Below are 23,238 nucleotides of genomic sequence, written 5' to 3'. Positions count from 1 at the left end.
TGTCAGAGAGAGTGTGTGTGTCAGAGAGTGTGTGTGTCAGAGAGAGTGTGTGTGTCAGAGAGAGTGTGTGTGTCTTAGAGAGAGTGTGTGTGTCTTAGAGAGAGAGTGTGTTTCTTAGAGAGAGAGTGTGTGTCTGAGAGAGAGTGTGTGTCTGAGAGAGAGAGTGTGTGTCTGAGAGAGAGTGTGTGTCTGAGAGAGAGAGTGTGTGTCTGAGAGAGAGAGTGTGTCTGAGAGAGAGAGTGTGTGTCTGAGAGAGTGTGTGTCTGAGAGAGAGTGTGTCTGAGAGAGAGAGTGTGTGTCTGAGAGAGAGAGTGTGTGTCTGAGAGAGTGTGTGTGTCTGAGAGAGAGTGTGTGTGTCTGAGAGAGAGTGTGTGTGTCTGAGAGAGAGAGTGTGTGTGTCTGAGAGAGAGAGTGTGTGTGTCTGAGAGAGAGTGTGTGTGTGTCTGAGAGAGAGTGTGTGTGTCTGAGAGAGAGAGTGTGTGTGTCTGAGAGAGAGAGTGTGTGTGTCTGAGAGAGAGAGTGTGTGTGTCTGAGAGAGAGTGTGTGTGTCTGAGAGAGAGAGTGTGTGTGTCTGAGAGAGAGAGTGTGTGTGTCTGAGAGAGAGAGAGAGAGTGTGTGTCTGAGAGAGAGAGAGAGTGTGTGTCAGAGAGAGAGAGTGTCTGAGAGAGAGTGTGTGTGTCTGAGAGAGAGAGTGTGTGTGTCTGAGAGAGAGAGTGTGTGTGTCTGAGAGAGAGTGTGTGTGTCTGAGAGAGAGAGTGTGTGTGTCTGAGAGAGAGAGAGAGTGTGTGTCTGAGAGAGAGAGAGAGAGAGTGTGTGTCAGAGAGAGAGAGTGTCTGAGAGAGAGAGAGTGTGTGTGTCTGAGAGAGAGAGTGTGTGTGTCTGAGAGAGAGAGTGTGTGTGTCTGAGAGAGAGTGTGTGTGTCTGAGAGAGTGTGTGTCTGAGAGTCTTGAGAGTGGGTCTGACAGTCTGCGACTGGGTCTGACAGTCTGAGAGTGGGTCTGAGAGTCTTAGAGTGGGTCTGAGAGTCTGAGTGAGAGTGGGTCTGACAGTCTGAGTGACAGTGTGTCTGAGAGTCTGAGTGAGAGTGGGTCTGAGAGTGAGAGAGAGTGGGTCTGAGAGTGAGTGAGAGTGGGTCTGAGAGTCTGTGAGTGGGTCTGAGTCTGTGAGTGGGTCTGAGTCTGTGAGTGGGTCTGAGAGAGAGTGGGTCTGAGAGAGAGTGGGTCTGAGAGCCTGAGAGAGAGTGAGTCTGAGAGTCTGAGAGAGAGAGAGTGGGTCTGAGAGTCTGATTTCCCTACCCCCTGCCTTTTCCCTACCCCATGCCTTTTCGCGTTCATACTGACGCATCAGATAGAACTGCCCCAAGTCCTATCACAACAGTTTGAGAGGGTAGAACACCTGATTCTTTTTCCCGATTGCGAAAAAACAACTCTGTGATTGAAAAGGAATGCCTTGCAGTGAAGTGGGTAATTGAGGCCTTGAGGCATTACCTTGAACGAGTCAATTTTACCCTGGTGACCAATAACACTCCACTAAAATGGTTAAAATAAATGAAGGACTCTAATGCTAGACTGACCAGGTGGTATATGGCCCTCCAACTCTTCTTGTTTGAGAATCCGCACAGGCCTGGGAAGTGAAACGCAAACCCTGATTTATTTTCTCTAGAAGGGGTGGATGGTCAGCCATGCATGGCCGAAGCCACACACAAACAGGGGAGGGGTGATTTCACTATCCCAACACTATGCCTAGGAGACCTAGGCATAGGTCTGGAGTCAAGCTTTAGAAAAGGCTGGGTTAATTAACCATGTCCCAGCTGCATTGTTAGGCTAAGGCCCCGCTGCACGCGCCCCAAGGCGGCGCGTGCAATTCACTGCACTGCGATCTGCTCTGAAATTTTTCCGGCGCGGGGGGCGTGGCCAAAACGGGTGGGGGGCGCGGCCATGACGTGAGGAGGCAGGACCATCACGCAGCACTGCAGACTGCAGACAGCCCCCTCAGAGGCACAAGCCCTCACAGGCACAAACACACACAGGCACAAACACACGCAGGCACAAACACACGCAGGCACTCACACACGGGAAATTGGAACGGGGGGTGAATCGGAGAAGGTGGGGAACGGAAGGGGGGATCGGAGCAGAGGGGGGAATCGGAGCAGGGGGGGGGGGGAAAGCGGATTGGCTGCTGGGATCCAATCCGTGATTGGTTCCTGCGTGTCACGTGACGCGGCACTCGCCGAAACCACAAGCTCCTTGTAGCTCCGGCTGGCTGACACGTCACAGCACGCAGTCAGCCACGCCGGAAGGAGCCAGCGGGAACATCCAGACCGGAGGTAAGGAGCTGGTGGCCCGCGGTCGCGCCGGCCGCCGGCCGCAGCGGGACCAAAGCCTTAAGGGGCTTTAAGAACCCATAGATCCCACTTGTAAGAGTTCCTGTCTGAATCAGAGCACATTCTGAAACGCTGGAGGTAGACAAGCTTGCAACACAGTTTGTTATAGTGGGACTTTGTGCTTTTCATGGACTTGAACCATCCTTTCTGGGAAAAGGGCAAAGCTCTTTAGCTGGACTGTTCTAAGCTTGGCGGTTTTTTGTTACTTTACAAATATGCTGAAGCTCTTTGTGCTCCATGTTTTTGTGGCTAAATAAACAAACCTATTCAGATAACCTATTGCGTCATTGCGTTAGCCTTATAGGTACTCTTGATAGCAGCACCCTCTCCAGTAGCCTGGTTCATACAATCTGTGTGCCCAATCCCTTCACATTGATAGATATAGATATAGATATACAGTATATATATAGATATATAGATATATATATTTATTTTATCTAGGATTTAAAATAACTGGACCGTGTTTTCCAGAGTTCTGAGGACCACTGAGATATTTGAGATTCAAATCTCCCGGAATATGGATGCCAGGGCCAGCCTCGCTACAGCAGCCAATAGAAAGCTGCCACGTCATTGGGATATTGCAGCCATCTTTTTTTTTTCTTAGTTTTTTTAAATTTTTATTAACAGCAAGTAAAAGCTCAAATATCCCTGGCACTGTAGGGATTAAATCAGTGAGAAATAAACTGGGCTTCTCTAAAAATAGGCAATCCAAGCGGAACATTATAAAATAAATAATCAATAATTTGATTATCTTTATTGAAAACGCATTACCTACAGTAAGCTGCCGATCAATTCGTACTCCCGTAATCGATCAGCAAAGAACCTGCTTCAAGGGTTCACTAAATGCCTGCCTTTCAGGTTCAATCAATCCTTCAGTCAGTGTAACACAGCAGCTACAATGTAGTCTTATATTACTAAGGTAATATTATCTATTGTTACAGTTTGCAGCTCAAACTGCTGGGAATATTGGCAACAAATTATCTCAATCAGGAGAGTGTTTGATTTTGCACTGCTTGGGAAGTATGTTAAAACCTGCTATAATAAATAGTCCTGAAAAGGAATATGGTGCACTAAAGAGTTAAGGCAATGTTTGATTTTTCATATATCTAAACACAATAATTAGGAATCCTATATCAATTGACCCTTAGGTAGTGTTAGGACCTGCATACTGGTCATGCCATGAAGTGGCTGCAGGCATAGGCTGCGCTTATAGTGCTGGCGACGGCGACGCGACCAATGACGTCACCTGTCGCCATTAGCAAAAGTTGTAATTTGGTTAAGGCTAGTGACGTCACAAAGAGGGCGGGCAGCGCTCTCTGATTGGGTTAGAGACAGTCACATGTGGCGACTGTCTCTAAAAAATCAAATTTACCCAGCTCCAAATTTTTGGTTGCGACGTCGCTCTGTTGCGCTTACGACGGAGTCAATTGATTTGTTTTGGAGCGACGTCGCGTCGCCGTCGCCAGGCACAATAAGCACAGCCGTATAACGCTCTGGCCAAAGGGTTTAACTAAATGACCCTACTCATGAGAATACTAACATTAATGTATTTAACTATGTATTTGGTCACATTGGATGTAGCATTGGGTATTTTTGTCTTTTGTTGTATAGGCTTTTCATTAAACAAACACTAAAACGTTTCCTATGTTTACCATAAAACAGATTAAAGACATTCTTATTTCTACAACAAATCTTATTTTAGTTTAACTTCTCACCTATGAAAAAAAAGATCACTATTCTTTTATCTGCAATCTTGAAGAAGCGTAGTTTCTCACTGTGAGCGACTGTTAAAAGAAAATAGCTGTTAATTCACATGGAGACTTAAATGTCAAACTTTAACATAATTCTATGCAGAATAACAAGACCGTTATACTGTAGACCGTAGCACTTTCTAAACCCTTTGTGTGTCAGAGGAACTGCGACACAACAGCGTCACAGCCCTTCCAATACATTGCAAGTGATCACATGATTGTGACATCACTGATGGTGCAAATGGAAAGAGTCCTGTTCTGTTCCCCTTCCATTCATATCGCTCCCATGGAGAGCTGAACGCCGCCTCCTCTAGCAAATGACCAAAAATCCCAACAGTTACTTTGACATTACACATCATCTATTGGCACACTGAATGGTCCCTGACAGTCTATTTAAATGATAAAGTATCAACAGCACTCGGACTAACTTGAGGCTGTGTCCTCATCTAGCCAAGATATTTTACTTGGCTTTACTTCTAGATTCAAGGCCATTGAAGCCCACGTGAAAGTTCTTCGCTGACTGGCTTCTTGTTCTGGTCTATGTAATGTTTCACTTAATCATATTAAATTAAATTATGGTAACGGATATGACAATGGCTTCAACTATCTGTTGGTATCTGTGACAGGGTGAATGAACGCCAACAGCCATATACCTGGTAAACCTATGTTTAGGCTTGCAGTGCAGCAGTGACGAGGTTAAGTTTCAGTTGAGAAGGGCTGCTTAATTAGTCTGACCCCAGCTGCATAATCAAGATGTTTTAAAACCCCCAGGTCAGGAGACAGGACTGAAATACTGAAGAGATTACTGCTATAAGGTCTGTTTTTCAAAGTACATGTGTGATGAACTGTCTGTGTCCTGCATGCTGAAGAGAAGCTGCCTTGTTTTCTATGCTGAAGAGAAGCTATTTTGTTTTTGTCTGCTGAAGAGAAGCTATTTTGTTTTTGTATGCTGAAGAGAAGCTATTTTGTTTTGTGTGCTGTATGTTTTTAAGGCTCAATAAAGAAGCCTTATCAAGAGAACCCGTGTGTGTGGTTGCATGTTCCCTGCAACAGTATCAAACACAATATACAATAACATTTATTTTCTATTAAGATATTATGGGCAATTTTATGACTGCAGTAAGCCACTCAAAAGCTGTACAGAATACAGAATTTGGCTAACAGGCAGAATACACTTAGCCTACAGTTCCCCTACAGCTACTTGGTATGTGTTAGAAAAGCCATCTAATGAATTGCCGACCACATCTTGTGGATTGGATCATTTCCAATAAATGGTAACCATGTAGAATGCACAAACATTATCCCACATATCACAACAGCATCTCCCCTCATGAAATCCCTCTCCTGGCTTCCGATTAAATCCCGCATCTCACACTCCATTCTTCTCCTCACTTTTAAAGCTTTACACTCTTCTGCCCCTCCTTACATCTCAGCCCTAATTTCTCATTATGCACCATCCAGACTCTTGCGTTCTTCTCAAGGATGTCTTCTTTCTACCCCCTTTGTATCTAAAGCCCTCTCCCGCCTTAAACCTTTTTCACTGACTGCCCCACACCTCTGGAATGCCCTTCCCCTCAGTACCCAACTTGCACCCTCTCTATCCACCTTTAAGACCCACCTTAAGACACACTTGCTTAAAGAAGCATATGAATAGCACTGTGGATATTCTGAACAAATGATACATAAAGCTTGGCCCCCTGCAGACGCACTTACCAGAACTCCCTCCTACTGTCTCTGTACGTTCTCCCTACCTACCAATTAGACTGTAAGCTCCTCGGGGCAGGGACTCCTCTTCCTTAATGTTACTTTTATGTCAAAAGCACTTATTCCCATGATCTGTTATTTATATTATCTGTTATTTATTTGATTACCACATGTATTACTAATGTGAAGCGCTATGTACATTAATGGCGCTATATAAATAAAGACATACAATACAATACAACATTTCAAACAGCAAAACTAATGTAATAAATATGGGTGCCTAGAGACTGGAGCAATGGACATCACCCAAGTATACTAGCTCCCCAGTGGTGCCTGGCAGAATAAACAAATATACCAAAAAAAGAGAGAAAAGCCTCCATATAAGCACTCACAATACCCTTAAAAATAAGTCTTTGTTACAAAAGCAGCATATATTTAAACACAAAATCAATGATAAGTTATAAACAACGTCAGCATCTCCCTGCTCAGATCCAAATACACCTACAGTACATGTCTTCATAGAACTACAGAAAACATCCTGTAAGCTTACATTTTTTGTTTGTTTATCTTATAAACCAAATATAATTCCACTTATCTAGTTCTCCGTAGTATAACACTCATACAGTATTTACTAAGCAGTGATATGTCATAGGACACCTAGCGCCAGAAGTCACTTTACAGTACACTCAAAAATAGACTATATAATAACTTTATTTCATACTGTATAGCGCTTTTCTCCCAATGGGACACACAGCGTTTTACAATTATAGTACAGTGATATAGTGCACAGTACGCAACACATTGACATTTTAGACACAGTCCCTGCCCAGATGAGTTTACAATCTATGTTTTTGGTGCCTGAGGCACAAGGAGATAAAGTGGCTTGCCCAAGGTCACAAGGGAATTGAACCAGGCTCCCTTGATTTAAACTCAGTGACATGGTTAACAGTCAGTATACTTGCCAAGCCACTTCTTCTCCCTATGGTATCTTTGTAATAATAACACCATGGCAACCAAGGTATTAACCAACTAAGGCCTGAGAAGGTTAACTTTTTTGGCAGGATGTCTTTTTTTTAAGCTCTAGGTCAGCGGTGCGCAAACTGTGGGGCGCGACCCCCAGGGGGGGCGCGACACTGCCGACGGGGGGCGCGGGGTTTACAGAGGCCCCTCGCGCTTCCCGAAGGCACTTAAATTAAGTGCCGGGGGAGCTGCAGGGCCTCTGTAAACCTAACTTACCGTGAATCCGGCGGCTTACTCCCTGCGTCGCCATGGCAACGCGGCGTCAAAATGACGCTGCGAGGTCATGTGACGTCACGTTGCTATGGCAACGTGACGTCATTACGCCGGAGCGCGGGTAAGTTGGAGTTGGGAGGGGCGCGGGAGCGAGGGGACAGCCGTCAGGGGGGCGCAGGGAAAAAAGTTTGCGCCCCCCTGCTCTAGGTAATCAAACAATCAAGGAAATACTTTGTTTTCTCAAGAAGACACAGGAAACCGCTTTATAACCAACTCTCACAGGGCGAGCATCTCTAGAATCTCATTGTTATTGTAAGGTGCAACGTGGGTAAATGCAAAGACAGACATACAAATTATTAGGTCCATACTCTAAGGTGGGTAATTCATTAAGTTACGATGGTAATGTCAAATTGGCACAACCGCACAGACTCTCCAATTGACTTGCCGGATCAGCACTTCAGCATTGCAGCTTAACAAATTACCCCCTAAGACAGCGTTGGTCCTCAAGATCTATTAACAGGCCAGGTTTTAAAGATATACAGTACCTGCTGCAGCTCAGTTGGCTCAATCAGTGGTTCAGTCATTTTGACTGTACCACCTGTGCAGAAGCATGGATGGAGTTTACCTGGGGGACAGTAACAGGAATATCAGTGGTGTTCGATCCTTAGTGTCAGGGTGGACAAAAGCATAAAACACTTAGGACTTAGAAGGGGGCGGGTTAGGCGGCTGTTACGGCGTCCCCTTCTAAGTCCTATTGGCTGTATATTTCTGTGTGACATACACACACAGGCATACACACACTCATCCACCACCCCCCGTACAAGTTAGCTACAATGGGAGAAATTATGAAGGGTGGGCATAGTAGCGGAAACCTCCCCCCTCGTGCCTCGCTCCCACACCCACCCCTCATGCTTAAAGCTGGGTGGGTTGCGCTGTTGCTGGTCACTTGTCGAAATTAATACGACACCACAGTGCCAAGTAGCCCATAATTAATGTAACCCCCAATGTTTCAAAGAAGACTATCACATTGCATGTGTGCATGACCTGGAGGCTATCCTAAATATGATGACGGTTGTACAATGAATCTGGTAATCACTGGGAGTGGTTTTGACTATTTAATACTTAAAAATGTTTAGCCTGATAAAGTTCCCTTCCTGAAATATCAGTCTGACGTCAATGTACTTCAATTCTGTATGACTGACTGGAACATACTGTATTTCTCCCAATTACCAATTGAATTGTAAACTTGTCAGCAAGGCCTCCCTTTGCCTTCTGTTGTCACTTACATTTATTTATAAAATGTTTATTTATAAAATGTTTTACCAGGAAGTAATACATTGAGTCCCCTCTCGTTTTCAAGTAAGCCTTGGGCACAGAGTTATCATGACAAATAATACATGGTTACAAATACATAGTTACATAAGTGAACAGGGTATACTGTACATTATATACAAGACATTCCATGCACAGTTAAAGATGGTATATATATATTATAGGCATATGTAACAGTTACAGACCAGATTAAAATGTGAGACAGCTTTAGTTTTGAAAGAACATAGACTGGTGGTGGCTGTGAGAGTCTCCGGTAGAATGTTCCAGTTTTGGGGTGCACGGTAAGAGAAGGAGGAACGGCCAGTTACTTTGCTGAACCTTCGGACCATGAACAGTCTTTTGGAGTCAGATCTCAGATGATAAGTGCTGAATGTGGTAGGGGAGAGGAGCTTATTCAGGTAGACGGGTAGCTTGCCCAGAAAGTATTTGAAGGCAAGACAGGAGAGATTAACTTTGCGCCTAGACCAGGGGTCTCAAACTCAGTCCTCAAGAGCCGCACACAGGCCAGCTTTTATGGATATCCCTGTTTCAGCACATGTGGCTCAATCAGTGGCTCAGTGCTTGACTGGGCCACTGATTGAGACACCTGTGCTGAAAGAGGGATATCCATAAAAGTTGGCCTGTGTGTGGCTCTTGAGGACCGAATTTGGAGACCCCTGGCCTAGACTCAAGTGATGACCAATCTAGTTCTTTGAGCATTTCGCAGTGATGTGTGTTGTAGTTGCATTGGAGAAAAAAACGGCATATTGAATTGTAGAGGGTATCAAGTTTGCGAGGGTGGGTTTGGGGTGCCGAGCCGTATACTATGACCCCATAGTCGATAATTGGCATTAGCATCTGCTGTGCGATGCACTTTCTGACCACCAGACTTAGGGAGGATTTTTTCCTATAATGTACACCTAGTTTGGCATAGGATTTGGAAGTCAGGGTATCAATGTGCATCCCAAATGTTAAATGGGAGTCAGACCATATGCCCAAGTATTTAAAACTAGTAACAGGAGTTAGGGTTGTATTAGCGTTGGTTCTGATCTGGAGCTCAGTCATTGGAAGCTTTAAAAATGTAGCCTTGGTCCCAAATACCATTGTTACAGTCTTGTCAGTGTTTAAAAACAGTTTGTTTCGGGAAATCCAATTTTCAAGTCTTAAAAAGTCAGATTGAAGTATGTGTTCAAGGTCGGAGAGGCTAGGGCTGTGTGCATATAAGATTGTGTCATCTGCATACATGTGTATTGAAGCTCCATTACAAGCTGTAGGGAGATCATTGATGAACACTGAGAAGAGTAGGGGCCCCAGAACAGAGCCTTGCGGGACACCACAGGTGATATCCAAGGGGTTGGAGTTAAAGCCTGAGATAGATACATGTTGGGATTTACCTGATCGGCAGGAATAAAACCAGTTTAAAGCATGCTTCCCTATTCCAGAGCACTGGAGTTTCATAAGCAAGATAACATGATCAACAGTATCAAAAGCCTTTGTAAAATCTAGGAATATTGCAACAGTTTGTTGTCCCCGTTCCATTCCACACTTGATTTCATTGCAAACTTTTAGCAGGGTAGTTACCGTGGAGTGTTTGGGGCGAAAGCCAGATTGGAATTGGCTAGAGAAATTTGTCTTGGTATAGTAATCACTTAATTGGGAGTGAACACATTTTTCCATGACTTTGGATAGAATTGGGAGAAGAGAGATTGGCCTGTAGTTTGAAACAGTGTTTTTGTCCCCACTTTTGAAGATTGGGACAACTCTGGCAGTTTCCAGATCTAAGGCACGTTCTATAGTGCCGGGCGCGTGCTGTGCCGGCCACGGATTTTTAGTTGGCTGACGTTAGTCAGCCTTTCTATAGAACGGCCGCGCGCGCGCACGGCAGGGAGAGGGGAGCCGACAGACAGCGGCGAAGATGAGGAAATTGATCTTTTTTGCGCCGCTGCCTGCACTCAAATGTATGTGTGTGTGTATGTATGCATGTATGCGTGTTTATATGGATGTGTGTGTGTTTGTGTGTGAATGATTGCAGAAGTTAAAAAAATATATATTTATTAAAGTTTTTTTTTCATTAAAAAATCTTATCTAGCACTTCCTTTCACTCACACAACCCATGCACACACATATACTGACACATACATATACACACACATATATATTACCTGCAGCTCCCGGCACTATATACAGGAAAAGCATGCCGCACGTGCACGCGCGTTCGTATAGGAAAGCGCGGCCGCACGGCCGCATCCTGTTTATAACAGCCCTTGGGGATATGGCCTGCAGACAGAATAGAGTTGACCAATGAAGCAATTGGTTTGGCAATGGCTGGGGCACCACATTTTAGGAACTTAGATTGTAGTAAGTCGGGTCCACATTGGCTGCTTAGTTTTAATTTGAGGAGCGCTTGTGTAATCTCCTCTTCAGATACTGGGACAAATTGAAAATTGTGAGCAGTGTTTGGAGAGGGTGGGGCTAAAGGGGTACTCTCAGAATGAGGTACATGTTTGTGGTTTGGGTTTCGTTTCGCTAATAAGTTAGTAGCACACCCCACAAAGTAATCATTGAATACATTTGCAATGTCAGTGGGATTTGTCAGAGTAATATCCTCCTTAGTGATATTACTTGGTTGTTAATGGCTAGAAGACTGGTATATGTTGTGGATAACCTTCCAGATGTTAGCTGGGTTTGATATATTCTGGCGAAGTTTGTCAGAGGAGTATTGTGCTTTTGCATGTCTTGTTTGCCTTGTGCACATATTCCGCAGGCATCTGTAGTTATTAAGATCCTTGGTAGTGCTAGTTACTTTGTAGCTTTTCCACAAGGCATCCCTGAAATGGTAGAGCGCTATAAGGTCAGTTGTAACCCACGGAAGGTGGGCCACCCATACTCTTATTCTGCGTAGTGGGGAATGGGTATCACAGAGTTTTAAGAACTCGGATTGGAAATAGTCGAGTGCAGAATAGGGGTCGGGAATTAAGTTGATTCTGTACCAAGGGCAGTTGGTAAGGTCAGCCAGAAACTGTTGTGGGTTCAAGTTTCTAAATGTTCTAATGAGGAGAAATGGGGTGGTTTAAATTTTCCTTACACAGTACACTATTGCATGGTCACTGAAAATGTCGGGAAGGATGCCAGAGGATTGGATTCTGCTGGGATTTGAGAAGGGAATCCAGTCTAGCAAGGAGTGATTTATGAGATTTCAGGTTTGTCTGTGTAGGTTGGGAAATGAGTTGCGTTAGGTTAAGTGACTTGAGTTGTATTTGAATTTTGTGGTTTTTAGGGTCGAGCCAATTGTAGTTAAAATCCCCAAGAACTAGCAGCTTTTACTCTTCTTATTCAGAGAGGAAATAGAGCCAAGAAACTGGGTGATATCAGTCAGGGACTGTAGAGGGGCTTTAAGGGGGTGGTAGATGCCAGCAATCAGGATGGGCTTAGAAAAGGGGAGGCAGATCTTGCCAACTAGGATTTCAAAAGAGGGTCGGCTTGGGGGGCAATTACATGCTGATCTTATCCCAATTGTTTGTATTGTAATTTTCTAAAGAGCTGCACATACAATGTTGGTGCTTGTAACAGGGTGCCAACAGCTAGAGCTGTTGGGTGTCGGCCAGCGAGGGATTAATCCCTGCCTGGAAAAGGCAGGAGGATTAACGAGCTCAGCTGGGTTTCTAAAATGTAAAAGGCAGGCAGCATACAGCGCACAGTCGCCTTTTCCTGGTCTGCAGAGGGACACTAGGTCTTGAGGTGTGTGCCTGAGTTATAGTATGTACAGTATACAGTATAGACCATTTTTTTGCTGAAGCTCTATTTTATGTTGCTGAACTGTGGCTGAATAACAGCCTACCTTTACTTCTTCAAACACAAGTCTCCTTTCCTGACCTCTGCATGCATCGCCTAAAGAGCTATTTAAATAAATTGATATACAGTATACATACATACATGTGTACAGGACGTTCCCCACATCATGGCTTAAATGAAGAGTACCAACTTGCATTATACTGTTTGACAGTTTTCTCTATCCCAAAATAAGATTTTTTAATGACGTGGATCAAGGGACCTCTCTGATGTATAAATGAGCACTAAGATCACGAAGCAGAAATCCCCTGCTTCTGATACTGTAATATGAGAATAAAAAGGTTGCTTTTTTTTTTGCTAATTACAGTAGAGCAGCAGTCTTCTAAGTTTCATATATTTTTGGGTGCAGGTTTCCTAATCATACCAAGTTTACACCCCATGTGGTCTGGTTTTATTTTTTTCCCCTCAGAAAAAAGTTGGTTAATAGACTGCAAGGGATGCAGAAATGTATACTGTACATTCCAATATGATCCTAACATTGGGTAACTCCTACTGCTCCATATAACCGCTTTAGTGAAACGAGAGGTAACTCTCAATGCATTACTTCCTGGTAAAATACTTTATAAATAAATAAATAGTGAGGCATATTTAAGCAATAATCCCTGAAGTACAGGGCATTATTGGCCAGTAATGCCCTGTTCTAAGGGGATTATTACTATTAAAGGCTAAATGTAGGCTTATTTTTATTTTTTCATAAAAAAGATACATTTTTGTAGTCATTGTAGCAATGGACTTCATGGTTTTCTACTGTGTGCTGCCATGTTTAGCGTTCTGCATTTCGCGTCTGCACAAATGTCACCTTTGTGTGATGTAATTTAAGACCCTTCCTGTGAGAGGGACCATTTGGTAACAGTAATAGAGGGTGTGATTTTAAGATAGCAGTTTTCATTGAGACAGAATTTCTTTAGTAGTGATAGATCTCCTGTGTTGTGCTAGATAATTTAGTATAAGATACGTGATGCTACTGCTAGATATTTTAGTATCATTGTATCTTCCTGTCATTTGTGTGAGAGCTGAAAGTGATGTGAAATGACACTGATGTCTATGGCAGGGGTACACAAACTGAGGGGTGAGTGAAATTTTCTGGGAGGGGTGCGACGCTTATAGAGGCCCTGCGCTCTTCCCCAAAGCATTTAAGTGATATCCCATGAGAGCTCCAGGATTCTGTATGTTCCCTTACCTCGTCATGGCAACGCGGCATCAAATGATGCAGCAGCGTCACATAACGTGGTGTTGCCATGGCAATGCGACCTCACTTGACGTCGTGACGTCAGAAATGCCGGAGACAAGGTAAGGGTGGGGGGCGCGAGCAAGGGGGGGAGAGCAGGTACGGGTGCGCAGACGAAAAAGACCCCCGCGGGAGAGAACTAGCGAATCGACCGCCACACACAGAGATCATACAAACCCTACCTAATATCTTGTGATTGGACACTTCTATAAATTGTGAGTGCGCATTTTTTAAAACTATTCTTTTACACAAATTAATTCATTATGCCATGGAAGCGTCTCTTGCCCTCTTTTCCTTCGATAAGCTTGCCCGGTGACTCGCAAGACCACTATCAAGAACAGCAGCAATTCTATTCTGGCACTTGGTCTCTCCTCGTTCCATACTTCATCAATGAACTTTCTCTGTATGGACTTATACAGCTGGCAATAGCTGCCCATTCATGGTAGCCCAGGTTTAGACATTAGCATTTTAACCATAACTAACACCAGCCACACCTGATCCCTAATATTCTATGTTAGCGCATCTTTCTCCCTGTATGTGTTGTGGTGCCATCGCAGTCCTCTAGGGGCTGAATAGGGCAGCAATTGGACTTTTTGCACCACAGAGAGTTAATTTAATCCTCCCTAGAGAAAAGCAGCAGCTGAAGCTAATCTGGCTACTCTGAATAATCAGGAACTGCTTTAAGAGTATGGAAGCTGCAAGGCACAGAGAGACAGTTTTTCCCCAGAGAAGAGGGGAGACAGAGGAGCTCCCCAGCTAATAGAGGCTGGCTAAAGAAGCGTGAGAGACACTGCTGAGAGAGCTGTGCTGAAGCAGTGACGGCTGGTTACAGAGGAACACAGGAGTTTCCCTGAGCTCCCGTGGGGTTGAATCCCAAAGAGAAGAAGGAAGGACGATAGACTGTGCTGAAGCAGGGATGTCGCCAGGTGGACTAAGATAAGCAAGACCCTTTCTATTGTTTACAAAGACTGTGCTGTTACTGTATTGCCTATGACAGGGCATGTTGTGGGCTGACAACCGGCTTAGCTGGCAGCCCTGATAGTAAGGGCCTTAGAAGTCAGTTAGTTCCCTGAATAGGGATAGGATTTTATTTGGTTTTCTTAAAGGGATGGTGGGCCTATTAATATTATTTATCCCTGTAAATAAACCCCAAGTATAGAGAAATACAGTGTTTCCTGCCTCATTTGGGACAAAAGAGACTGCAATGTGGTGTCGGCATCACAGTGTATACATATATACATACACACACATGAGAAAAAGTTTGTGAACCCCAATGATAATTATGGAAATTCAATAGTTTTTCCATGATAACCTTCTTGACTCAAAACCAGTCTTTTCGTAAATATCCAATAGGGTTTATATTAACCAATTCCATGTCCTTTTGAAAAAAAATGACAAACAAGTAATTAAGAGTCAGGGTATGTGCAAAAGTAAGTGAAACCCTGGTTTTAATCAGCTAAATTAAAGGGGATAATTAAAATCAGGTGTTTAAATAATTAGGTAGATATTCAGGTGTGAATTTGGGAGGCCCCACCCTATATAAAGATCAGAAACTTTGTGAGTTTGGTCTTCACCATTCAGGTTTGTGGTAACACGTCATGGCATGATCAAAAGAAATCTCTGAGGACCTCAGAAAAGCAGTTATTGATGCTCTTCAGTCTAGAAAAGGTTACAAAATATTTTCTAAGGATTTGGAGCTCCACCAATCCACAGTCAGACAGATAGTTTACAAATGGACAAAGTTCAAGACCCCCATCACTCTACCTATGAGTGGTCGTCCTACCATAATCTCTTCAAAAACAAACTGGCAAATCATCCAGAAAGTCACTAACAACCCCGGAGCAACATCCAAGGCTCTGCAGGTCACTCTCGCTTTGGCTAATGTGATTATTCATGAATCAACCATCAGAAAAAGATTGACCAAGAATGGTGTTCATGGAAGGATAGTCAGGAGAAAACCACTGCTCCCTAAAAAGAACAATGCTGTCCATCTGAAGCTCGCCAAAGAGCACATAGATGATCCACAAGACTTCTGGAACAATGTTCTCTGCACAGAAGCATCAACTTTTTGGCCTCAATGAGACACATTATGTTTGGCAAAAAAAATAAACGCTGCGTTCGGACAGAAGAAACACATCCCAAATGTCAAGCATGGTGGTTAGAGTGTGGTTTGACACTGCTTTGCTGCATCGGGACCTGGACGGCTGCCATCATTGACACAACCATGAATTCTGCATTGTATCAGAAGATTCTAGAGGAGAATGTCAGGCCATCCGTCTGTGAGCTGAAGCTGAACCGAAACTGGGTCATGCATCAAGACAATGATCCTAAATATACAAGCAGATCCACACAAAAAAAGGCTGTAGAAGAAGAAATTCCGTGTTTTATCTGTGTCTATCTTGACTGTGCCATATGGCTGTGCTAACAACTTAGTAAGATCTTAACTGTCACATATAAAGTGTATGTGGAGTTAATACTGGATTTATCATCTCTGGGTGTTTTCTATATCTTTTAATATCTTTAAACATGGATGCATACTGAATACCTGGACTAACATTCCGTTTCATTTCTTCACATGAGTATGTCTGTCTGAGTAGAATTCTTCTATCAATTTAACCCCCATTGCAACAGAACGAATCTAATTAATAACTCCTTGGTATGTCTGTCTGAGTAGAATAGGCAGACCCCTCTGAAGAGAGGATGATTTCACACCTAAATATTAATTATGCTATATTCTCTATATTCATATATATTCAGCATGTTACTGGTTAAAATAAGTCATTTAGAATTAAGATAGAAATTATATTGGAAAATGATTAGCTGACTCTGCAAAGATAAGATAGACAGCCAGGTGTATACATGTTTTAAACCTTGTGTGTTTAATGTCTGCTGAGTTTAATAGTATATGATGTCTTGAGTTTGGATTCAAAGGTCAGTTAAATACTTAGAAAGACAATACAATAGAGAGAGGTCGTAAGAGATAAGGAATATAGGATTAACTAAAGTTACAATATAGGATTAACTAAAGTTACTTAGTGACACAACAAAGAAAGGTCTTCTAAATCATTAAATATTGCTAAATGAAGGAACATTGGTTTAAACATTGATGATTGACCAAGAATATTTTGGGCTGACACTGAGAAAAACAGGCGATTGCCATGTTTAGACTGACTAAGAGAAATGTATAACGATTGCATTTTGATTTACAGTATAGAATTCAGAATCATTCAACACCAAGATAAGAATAACCAAGTTAAGGTTATTCCATTCTAACTAAATTCTATATGCCTGAAATTATGTTGTAAAAGATGTTTTCTATTGTCTCTGAATAAATTGAGAAAAGAACTAGACCGTGGACTATTTGATATATATTGGAAGGTTGGACATGTATTTTCGCACATCTAATGAAGCAAATCTTCACCCTCCCTTAACTATTAGTCAAGTGAATGTGTTTAGAGTATTTAAGTCAATCTATCTTGGCTGCGCCATATTACTCTGCTAACATCTTAGTACATAGTTACATAGTAGATGAGGTTGAAAAAAGACATACGTCCATCAAGTTCAACCTATGCTAAATTTAGAAAACAGATTCTTTATCCTATATCTATACTTACTTATTGATCCAGAGGAAGGCAAACAAAAAAAAAACAGAGTCATATCATCCAATGATATCTCATAAGGGGAAAAATAAATTCCTTCCTGACTCCAAGAATTGGCAATCGGATTAATCCCTGGATCAACATCCTTCCCATGTATACTTATTTGGTATATCCTTGTATACCTTTCCTTTCTAAAAAGATATCCAAAAACTTTTTTTGAACAAATCTATTGTATCTGCCATCACAGTCTCCATGGGTAATGAATTCCACATTTTAACTGCCCTTACTGTAAAGAACCCTTTCCTTTGTTGCCGGTGAGATCTCCTTTCCTCCAACCTAAAGGGATGACCCGAGTCCTTTGTACTGCCCATGGGCTGAATAGTTCTTTTGAAAGCTCCTTGTATTGTCCCCGAATATATTTGTATATAGTTATTATATCCACTCTTAGACGCCTCTTTTCTAATGTAAATAATTCTAATTTAGCTAGCCTCTCCTAAATTAAATTGTCCATTCCCTTTATTAATTTGGTGGCTCTTCTCTGCACTCTCTCTAGTTCCATAATGTATTTTCTTAGGATTGGTGCCCAAATTTGTACTCCATATTCAAGGTGTGGTCTTACTAATGCTGTGTAAAGGGGCATAATTATGTTTACTTCCCTTCCATCCATTGCCCGTTTGAGGCAAGATAAGATCTTGTTTGCCTTTGCAGCTACTGCATGACTTTGGGCAGTAAGCACTGTAGAGTGCAAATCTCTGGAGGGTCTTTTTTTTATCCTTTTAGGATATCTCTCCTAATCTTGAACCTAGCCACATACACACCTACTCTCACCCACGCCTCCCTGCCACCTCCTCCCCTGCTAATGGTGTTAACCTATCTAATTTAATACTGACTAACCTTAAAACTCGCCTCACAAATCAAGCATCCCAATAGCCTGCACTCATGGCTATTGTCCCACACCCACCATCACTCATACCAACTATTGTGACCAAGCACTTATTCCCTCACCTGTTGTCTCCATCTGTGAGGATTCGCCATCCTGGCGGCTGGAGACGGTCTCCTCACCTCAAACCTGCTGCTGTGTCTGACACTCAGGAAGCGCAGTCTTGCGGTCCCGCTACACGCGCGGATCTTGCGCGGTCTGTCTGCCAGTCCGCGGGTCCTGGCCCCGCCCCCTGCTCTGACGCTCGGCAGTTGCGCTCGTCCAGCCTCCCCTCTGAAACATGCCCCAGTCTCCGCCACACCCCGCTGACGGACAGGACCGGCGTGGGAGTGTCTTGCGCACCAGACTCCGCCCCCTGACCTCCGAGACGCGCACGGGTCAGTCCCGCCTCCCTTCCTGCTCAGGCTGCATCATAGAGCATACCTGTGTGCACCAGCAGCCTATAGGATTTGGTTTCCTGGTTTTGCCCTGGCTTCTCATTGGAGGATCTCCCCTTATATACTCTCTTGTTCCAGACTCTCATTGCTGAGCAGTCTTGTGTGACGCCGTGCCTTGCTGCATTCTGTTCCTGTGACCTTGCCTTGCCTGTTAACCTGTTGTTGCCTGACACTGCTACTCTCATTGGACTCCGCAGCTCTCCTCCCCTGATCCGGCTACGAACGACCATTCTCCTGTCTCCAATCCTGAACCTGGCTACGTACCCCGACGATCCGCTACTCTCCAATCCTGAACTTGGCTACGCACCCCGACGATCCGCAACTCTTCTCTCCTGATTTGGCAAGTACCCTCAACTACTCTCACATCTATAATACTGACCTGGCTTGAACGACCAATCTATATCCTAGGCGCGCCCGCGTGGCTGTGGGTTGGTGTTACTCAATTCCCTACCTCAGCACAGCGGTCGCGCTTCGTTTGTGGTGAGCTACGCGTTACACCATCATACCACTTAGATTGTAAGCTCTTCAGGGCAGGGATTTCCTTTCCTATTGTCTGATCTTGCTGCGCTTATTGTATTATAACAATTCCCTGTACTGTATTCTTTGTGAAGCACTGAGCACACTTTTAGTTCAATATAAATAAAGATATACATACATACTGTAACAGGGACTTATCACTGTTTGTGAGAAACTGCCTCTAAATCAAGCAGCGACCTGGTTAATTGCACACAGGCAATCAACCAGACTCCATCTGGTTGATTAGGACTCTGAGAAAAGCCTGATGTGAGAAACAGGAAAGAGATTCCTTAGCTCACATTTGGGCTGACAGAAGGAGAGCAGAGAAGCCTGCACACAGACACTGTCTTGAGCACAAAGGCTGTGCTGAGATCAAGACACCCAGACACCTATATTTCCTGGACACAGAGAGGACCCAGGAACCTGCCAGAGACTGATATGGAGGGCCACCTGCTTAAGGTACTTCCTGAGACTTTGGGGTGATAGGCTGGTGATGGGAATATCCCTCCAGTCCTGCAGATAGGGTCTGGGAAAGTAAGTTAGCCCTTACAAAGGGATAGGGGTTTGTTATTTTGTTGTTTTTGTATGTTTTGCCGGGTTAAATGAACAGGCTCACTAAAGCCAAAATATAATTATACCCAAATTGTAAGTACCATAAGTACCTCTGCACACATCTCTTACACATACATATGTTTTAGCCTAGTCAAAGTCAGAACCTAAACCCCATAAATGTTGTGGCAGGACCTGAAGCAAGGTGTACATGCAAGGAAGCCCTCAAATGAGTTGAAGCAGTTTGTGACGGGGAGGAAGGGGTTAATACCTGATTTGCTATGCATTACTGTGGTTGCCCCGTCCCAGCCATTTTTATTCCCCATTTGCAGGCCATTCCCTGTCTGCGAGGGTAAAAGACAAGATGCATTGCTTGCCATACCCTCTAACCGACACATGATGGCAGTCTAGAAGCCGGCATTTCAATGAGAAATACTAATTCTAGAACGAGAGCACCCAGAAACCTGATTTTTGAGGTGCAAATACAGTGTAAATGATATTTATGCGCATGTAGTGGTTCAGTTATAACACAAACGTAACATGTTGTTTAATAAAGTGGGTAAAAACTCCAGATCTTAAATGTAAGGCAGGAGCTATTTCTTGTAAGTCCAAGCAGGAATTCCGTGGATATACAGCTGTGATATGGGTGAATGAGCTTCGGTATTTTTATGATGGAGCCTCAAAGAGATCGAGCTGATTAGCATCTTCCTGTCTAAAAGAGTGTTAGTTATGAAAAGACCCAGCAGACCCATAATGTATACAAAACTGACATACTGATGCACAGCAGATGTCAGGCTAGTGACCCCTCCGGGTCAAAAATCAGACTTAGTGGTGCCAAGAAATGGGTGTAGCCCAGGTATGCTAAGTGGCATGGGCATCAACCTGACTCATGCGCCCTGCCCACCGGACAGCCCTTTTGACCGGTCTTATGAACTGTCAGTAACTTGGCTATTTGTGGGTTGTTTTGTTCACGAGGGGGATTGGATCCACATGTTAAAGATAGCTTTGGCCAGTCTATAACTGTGGCTCCCCAGGTATCCGCAGTGTGATTCCTGAATTTTAATCCATGATGTAAAGAAGTAAGACGTTGTTCCAGCCCAGCAGCAACCAGTCCAGGAGTGACGGGGTTAATAACAACATAACCACAGGACTTTTAAAACCAAGGTTGCATTTCTGGCGCTTGCAAGCAAAGGAAACTTTCTTTCGTTCCAAGGACAATTTATTTCGTTCCCTTATCCCAGTGAGTGTTGTTTTCAGTGTATTCTGCAGATGTCGTGTGTTTGTCTATTAATGAAATAAATCACAATTTATTTTGCAACTTGTTCTGTTCAATCAAGTACCCAGAAATATAAATGTGTTGATAAAAGTTGGTGTCATCGTGACAGGCTTTTAAAAAACTGGTGGCAGCTGGTGGGATACTGATTAAACCTATATTGCAGTTTCCTGCGGGCTCTGTAATATAGTGAGGACCTTGTAGCTTGCGAGCTCCTCAGACAAGTAGCAACTGACACACACTTCTAAAGAGCACAAGAGACTTCACTGTTCCCTTCACCCATACCCCGAAGGCACCATGAGCGATCACTCAGGAAAGTTCAGGTCAGAGAGAAAGTCGTGGAGAAATGTGCGGGGTATGGCTTACAGACAGATGGGCGGTCGAAGGTACAACTGGAGGAGGATTTGGAGCATCATGAGGACCGCAGGGTCCTACCAGAGGGGCAAGTCCCCGTAGCTGCTGTGTTGGCAGACGCTATTCAGCCCGGAGTGCAGGAGGTCCCTCCAGCTCCTGGGCTGCAAGGACATGAGGAGAGTGCTAGTGACCCCCCGGTCGTGGGTGGCTTGGCGACAGGGGTTGCGGACGAGGTAGCAGCTGCTGGGCTCACTGCACTTCTGGCTACATGGGGAACGGGTGTTAGCACTGCGGAGAGGGTACAGCTCCTGACAGCAGTGCTAGGAAGAACCCACAACTCCTACCTTGAAAACGGGGAACAAGGTCTTTCCCGGGCGGATCATCACAGCTTCAGCAAGTTCGTGGATGGCACAGATGCGTTCCGGAATGACTTCGAGACGCAGTGTTCCCGGTTCCGAATTCCAAGGAGGGACTGGGTGGTCAGACTGCAACCACTGTTATCTGGCAAAGCCAAACGGACTGTCATGGATATTCTACGCGTGGCTGCCGATGACTACGGTCATGTGAAAAGCAAGCTGCTAACCCAGTATGACCTGACCCCAGAATCTTACAGGGGCAAGTTCCGGACGGGGGTGGTACTCCCCGGAGAGCCATACAGCACCTATGCCGGTAGGATGGCTTTGCACTGGACTCAGTGGGTGGAGGGGAATGGGGTTACAAAATTCCATACCCTGCTGGACTTATTCTTTCAAGAGCAGCTGCTGCAGCAGCTTCCCACAGATGTGAGGGGATGGGTCTATGACCATAAACCTCAGACCTATGAGGATGCAGCGAAAATGGCAGATGAGTATGTGGCCAGCCGAGTTGCAATGAAGGACCCTGTAGCACCCAAAGGAGCGGGTCGTGTGGCTCAGGGCGCTAAGACTACCCCTCCGTGGACATACCAGCCTGCGGCAGCAAACAGCGCACCCAAGGCTGCAGAGTTCAAGCATGAGAGGCGGTGTTATTCCTGCAATAAAGTTGGACATCTCAGGCCAGATTGTCCGGACCGGGACCGGTCCAAGGGACCCCATCAGGGGCAACGCTCACCAGCTGCGAGGCCGGTCGCCCGTGTGCGACTGGCACACACAGAGGAGCCAAGTACAGCCGTGGAACCAGCCCACAGAGGGATGCCCAGCGGAGAGAATGCACTTGCCACCTCAGGACCAGCAGCAGAGAGCGGGGGACATCAGGTTGCTCCAGTCGGGATGCAGCCCAACGATGTCCGGCAGAAGCATCTGCGGGAGGTGACCATCGGAGACCGGCAGGTGGACGGCTTACTAGACTCCGGTGCCACCGTGACTCTGGTTCGCCCTGATATGGTGCGTCAAGAGGATTTGCTCCCGGGCACCGGGATGCAAGTGACCATGCCAGACGGAGGACCGCGGTCACTCCAGGTTGCCCGGGTCTTTTTGGACTGGGATGCCGGACGTGGCATGAGGGAGGTGGGGGTTTTGCCTGGGTTAGATGCTGAGGTCTTGCTGGGTAACGACCTACTGCACCGACACACTTTATTCGAGCAAATACCCAGTATGTACCTGGCAGATACCTGGAATGCGCCGCTCCTCACCTCTGACAAGCCCCGTTGCGTTTGCCTTCCCAGCCTGGGTTCATGCCTGGCTGACGGGCGGCTGATCTGTTAAATGATAATGATTAGGATTTAATAGGCTGCAATGCTTCGCGTGTCTACCAGATGGCATAAATTCATGAATTGTAATGCAGTATATATATATATATACTGTGCAGTATTGCAGCCAGCGGGAATAAAATGCTTCAATCCCTGCCTGGAAAATACCTCAATGCACTCGGGCAGAAAACAGTCACATACCTCAATACACCCGGGTATACCCGAATTCGTGGGACTAGCCGAGCTCGAATAAAGTGTGTCGCCAGTGTAGGACACGTTACCTGTGTTTTTACCACTGAGCTGGCACCTGTTGCAGCGATCACCAGGAGCCAGCCAGCAAAGATCGCAGCAGAACCAGCCCCTGTCCCCCTGCATTTGGGACCTACAGTTCCAGTAGTCTCTGCAAAGACCAGACAGGTAAGCCAGACTCAGTCGCTTTCTGACA

At 44.7% G+C, this 23,238-nt stretch overlaps 1 protein-coding gene across 6 annotated transcripts in view; it reads right to left on the bottom strand.

The window, feature by feature from the left end:
• Window positions 1-23,238, bottom strand: part of DPY19L1 (dpy-19 like C-mannosyltransferase 1) — a 251,591-nt gene that overhangs the window by 214,538 nt on the left and 13,815 nt on the right. For 5 of the 6 annotated variants that reach the window (XM_075586669.1, XM_075586667.1, XM_075586666.1 and 2 more), the window contains exon 3: window positions 4,099-4,167. The exons of the other annotated variant lie outside the window; for it this stretch is intronic. In XM_075586669.1, the coding sequence (XP_075442784.1) occupies window positions 4,099-4,167 (69 nt within the window). The remainder of the gene's footprint in view (window positions 1-4,098; window positions 4,168-23,238) is intronic. 6 annotated transcript variants of the gene reach the window in all.

Source organism: Ascaphus truei, chromosome 2 (assembly GCF_040206685.1).
Source record: "Ascaphus truei isolate aAscTru1 chromosome 2, aAscTru1.hap1, whole genome shotgun sequence".
In the NCBI taxonomy this organism is placed as follows: Eukaryota; Metazoa; Chordata; class Amphibia; order Anura; family Ascaphidae; genus Ascaphus; species Ascaphus truei.
Note: the sequence above shows the minus strand (reverse complement) of the source record. Positions and strands in the feature narration are given on the sequence as shown.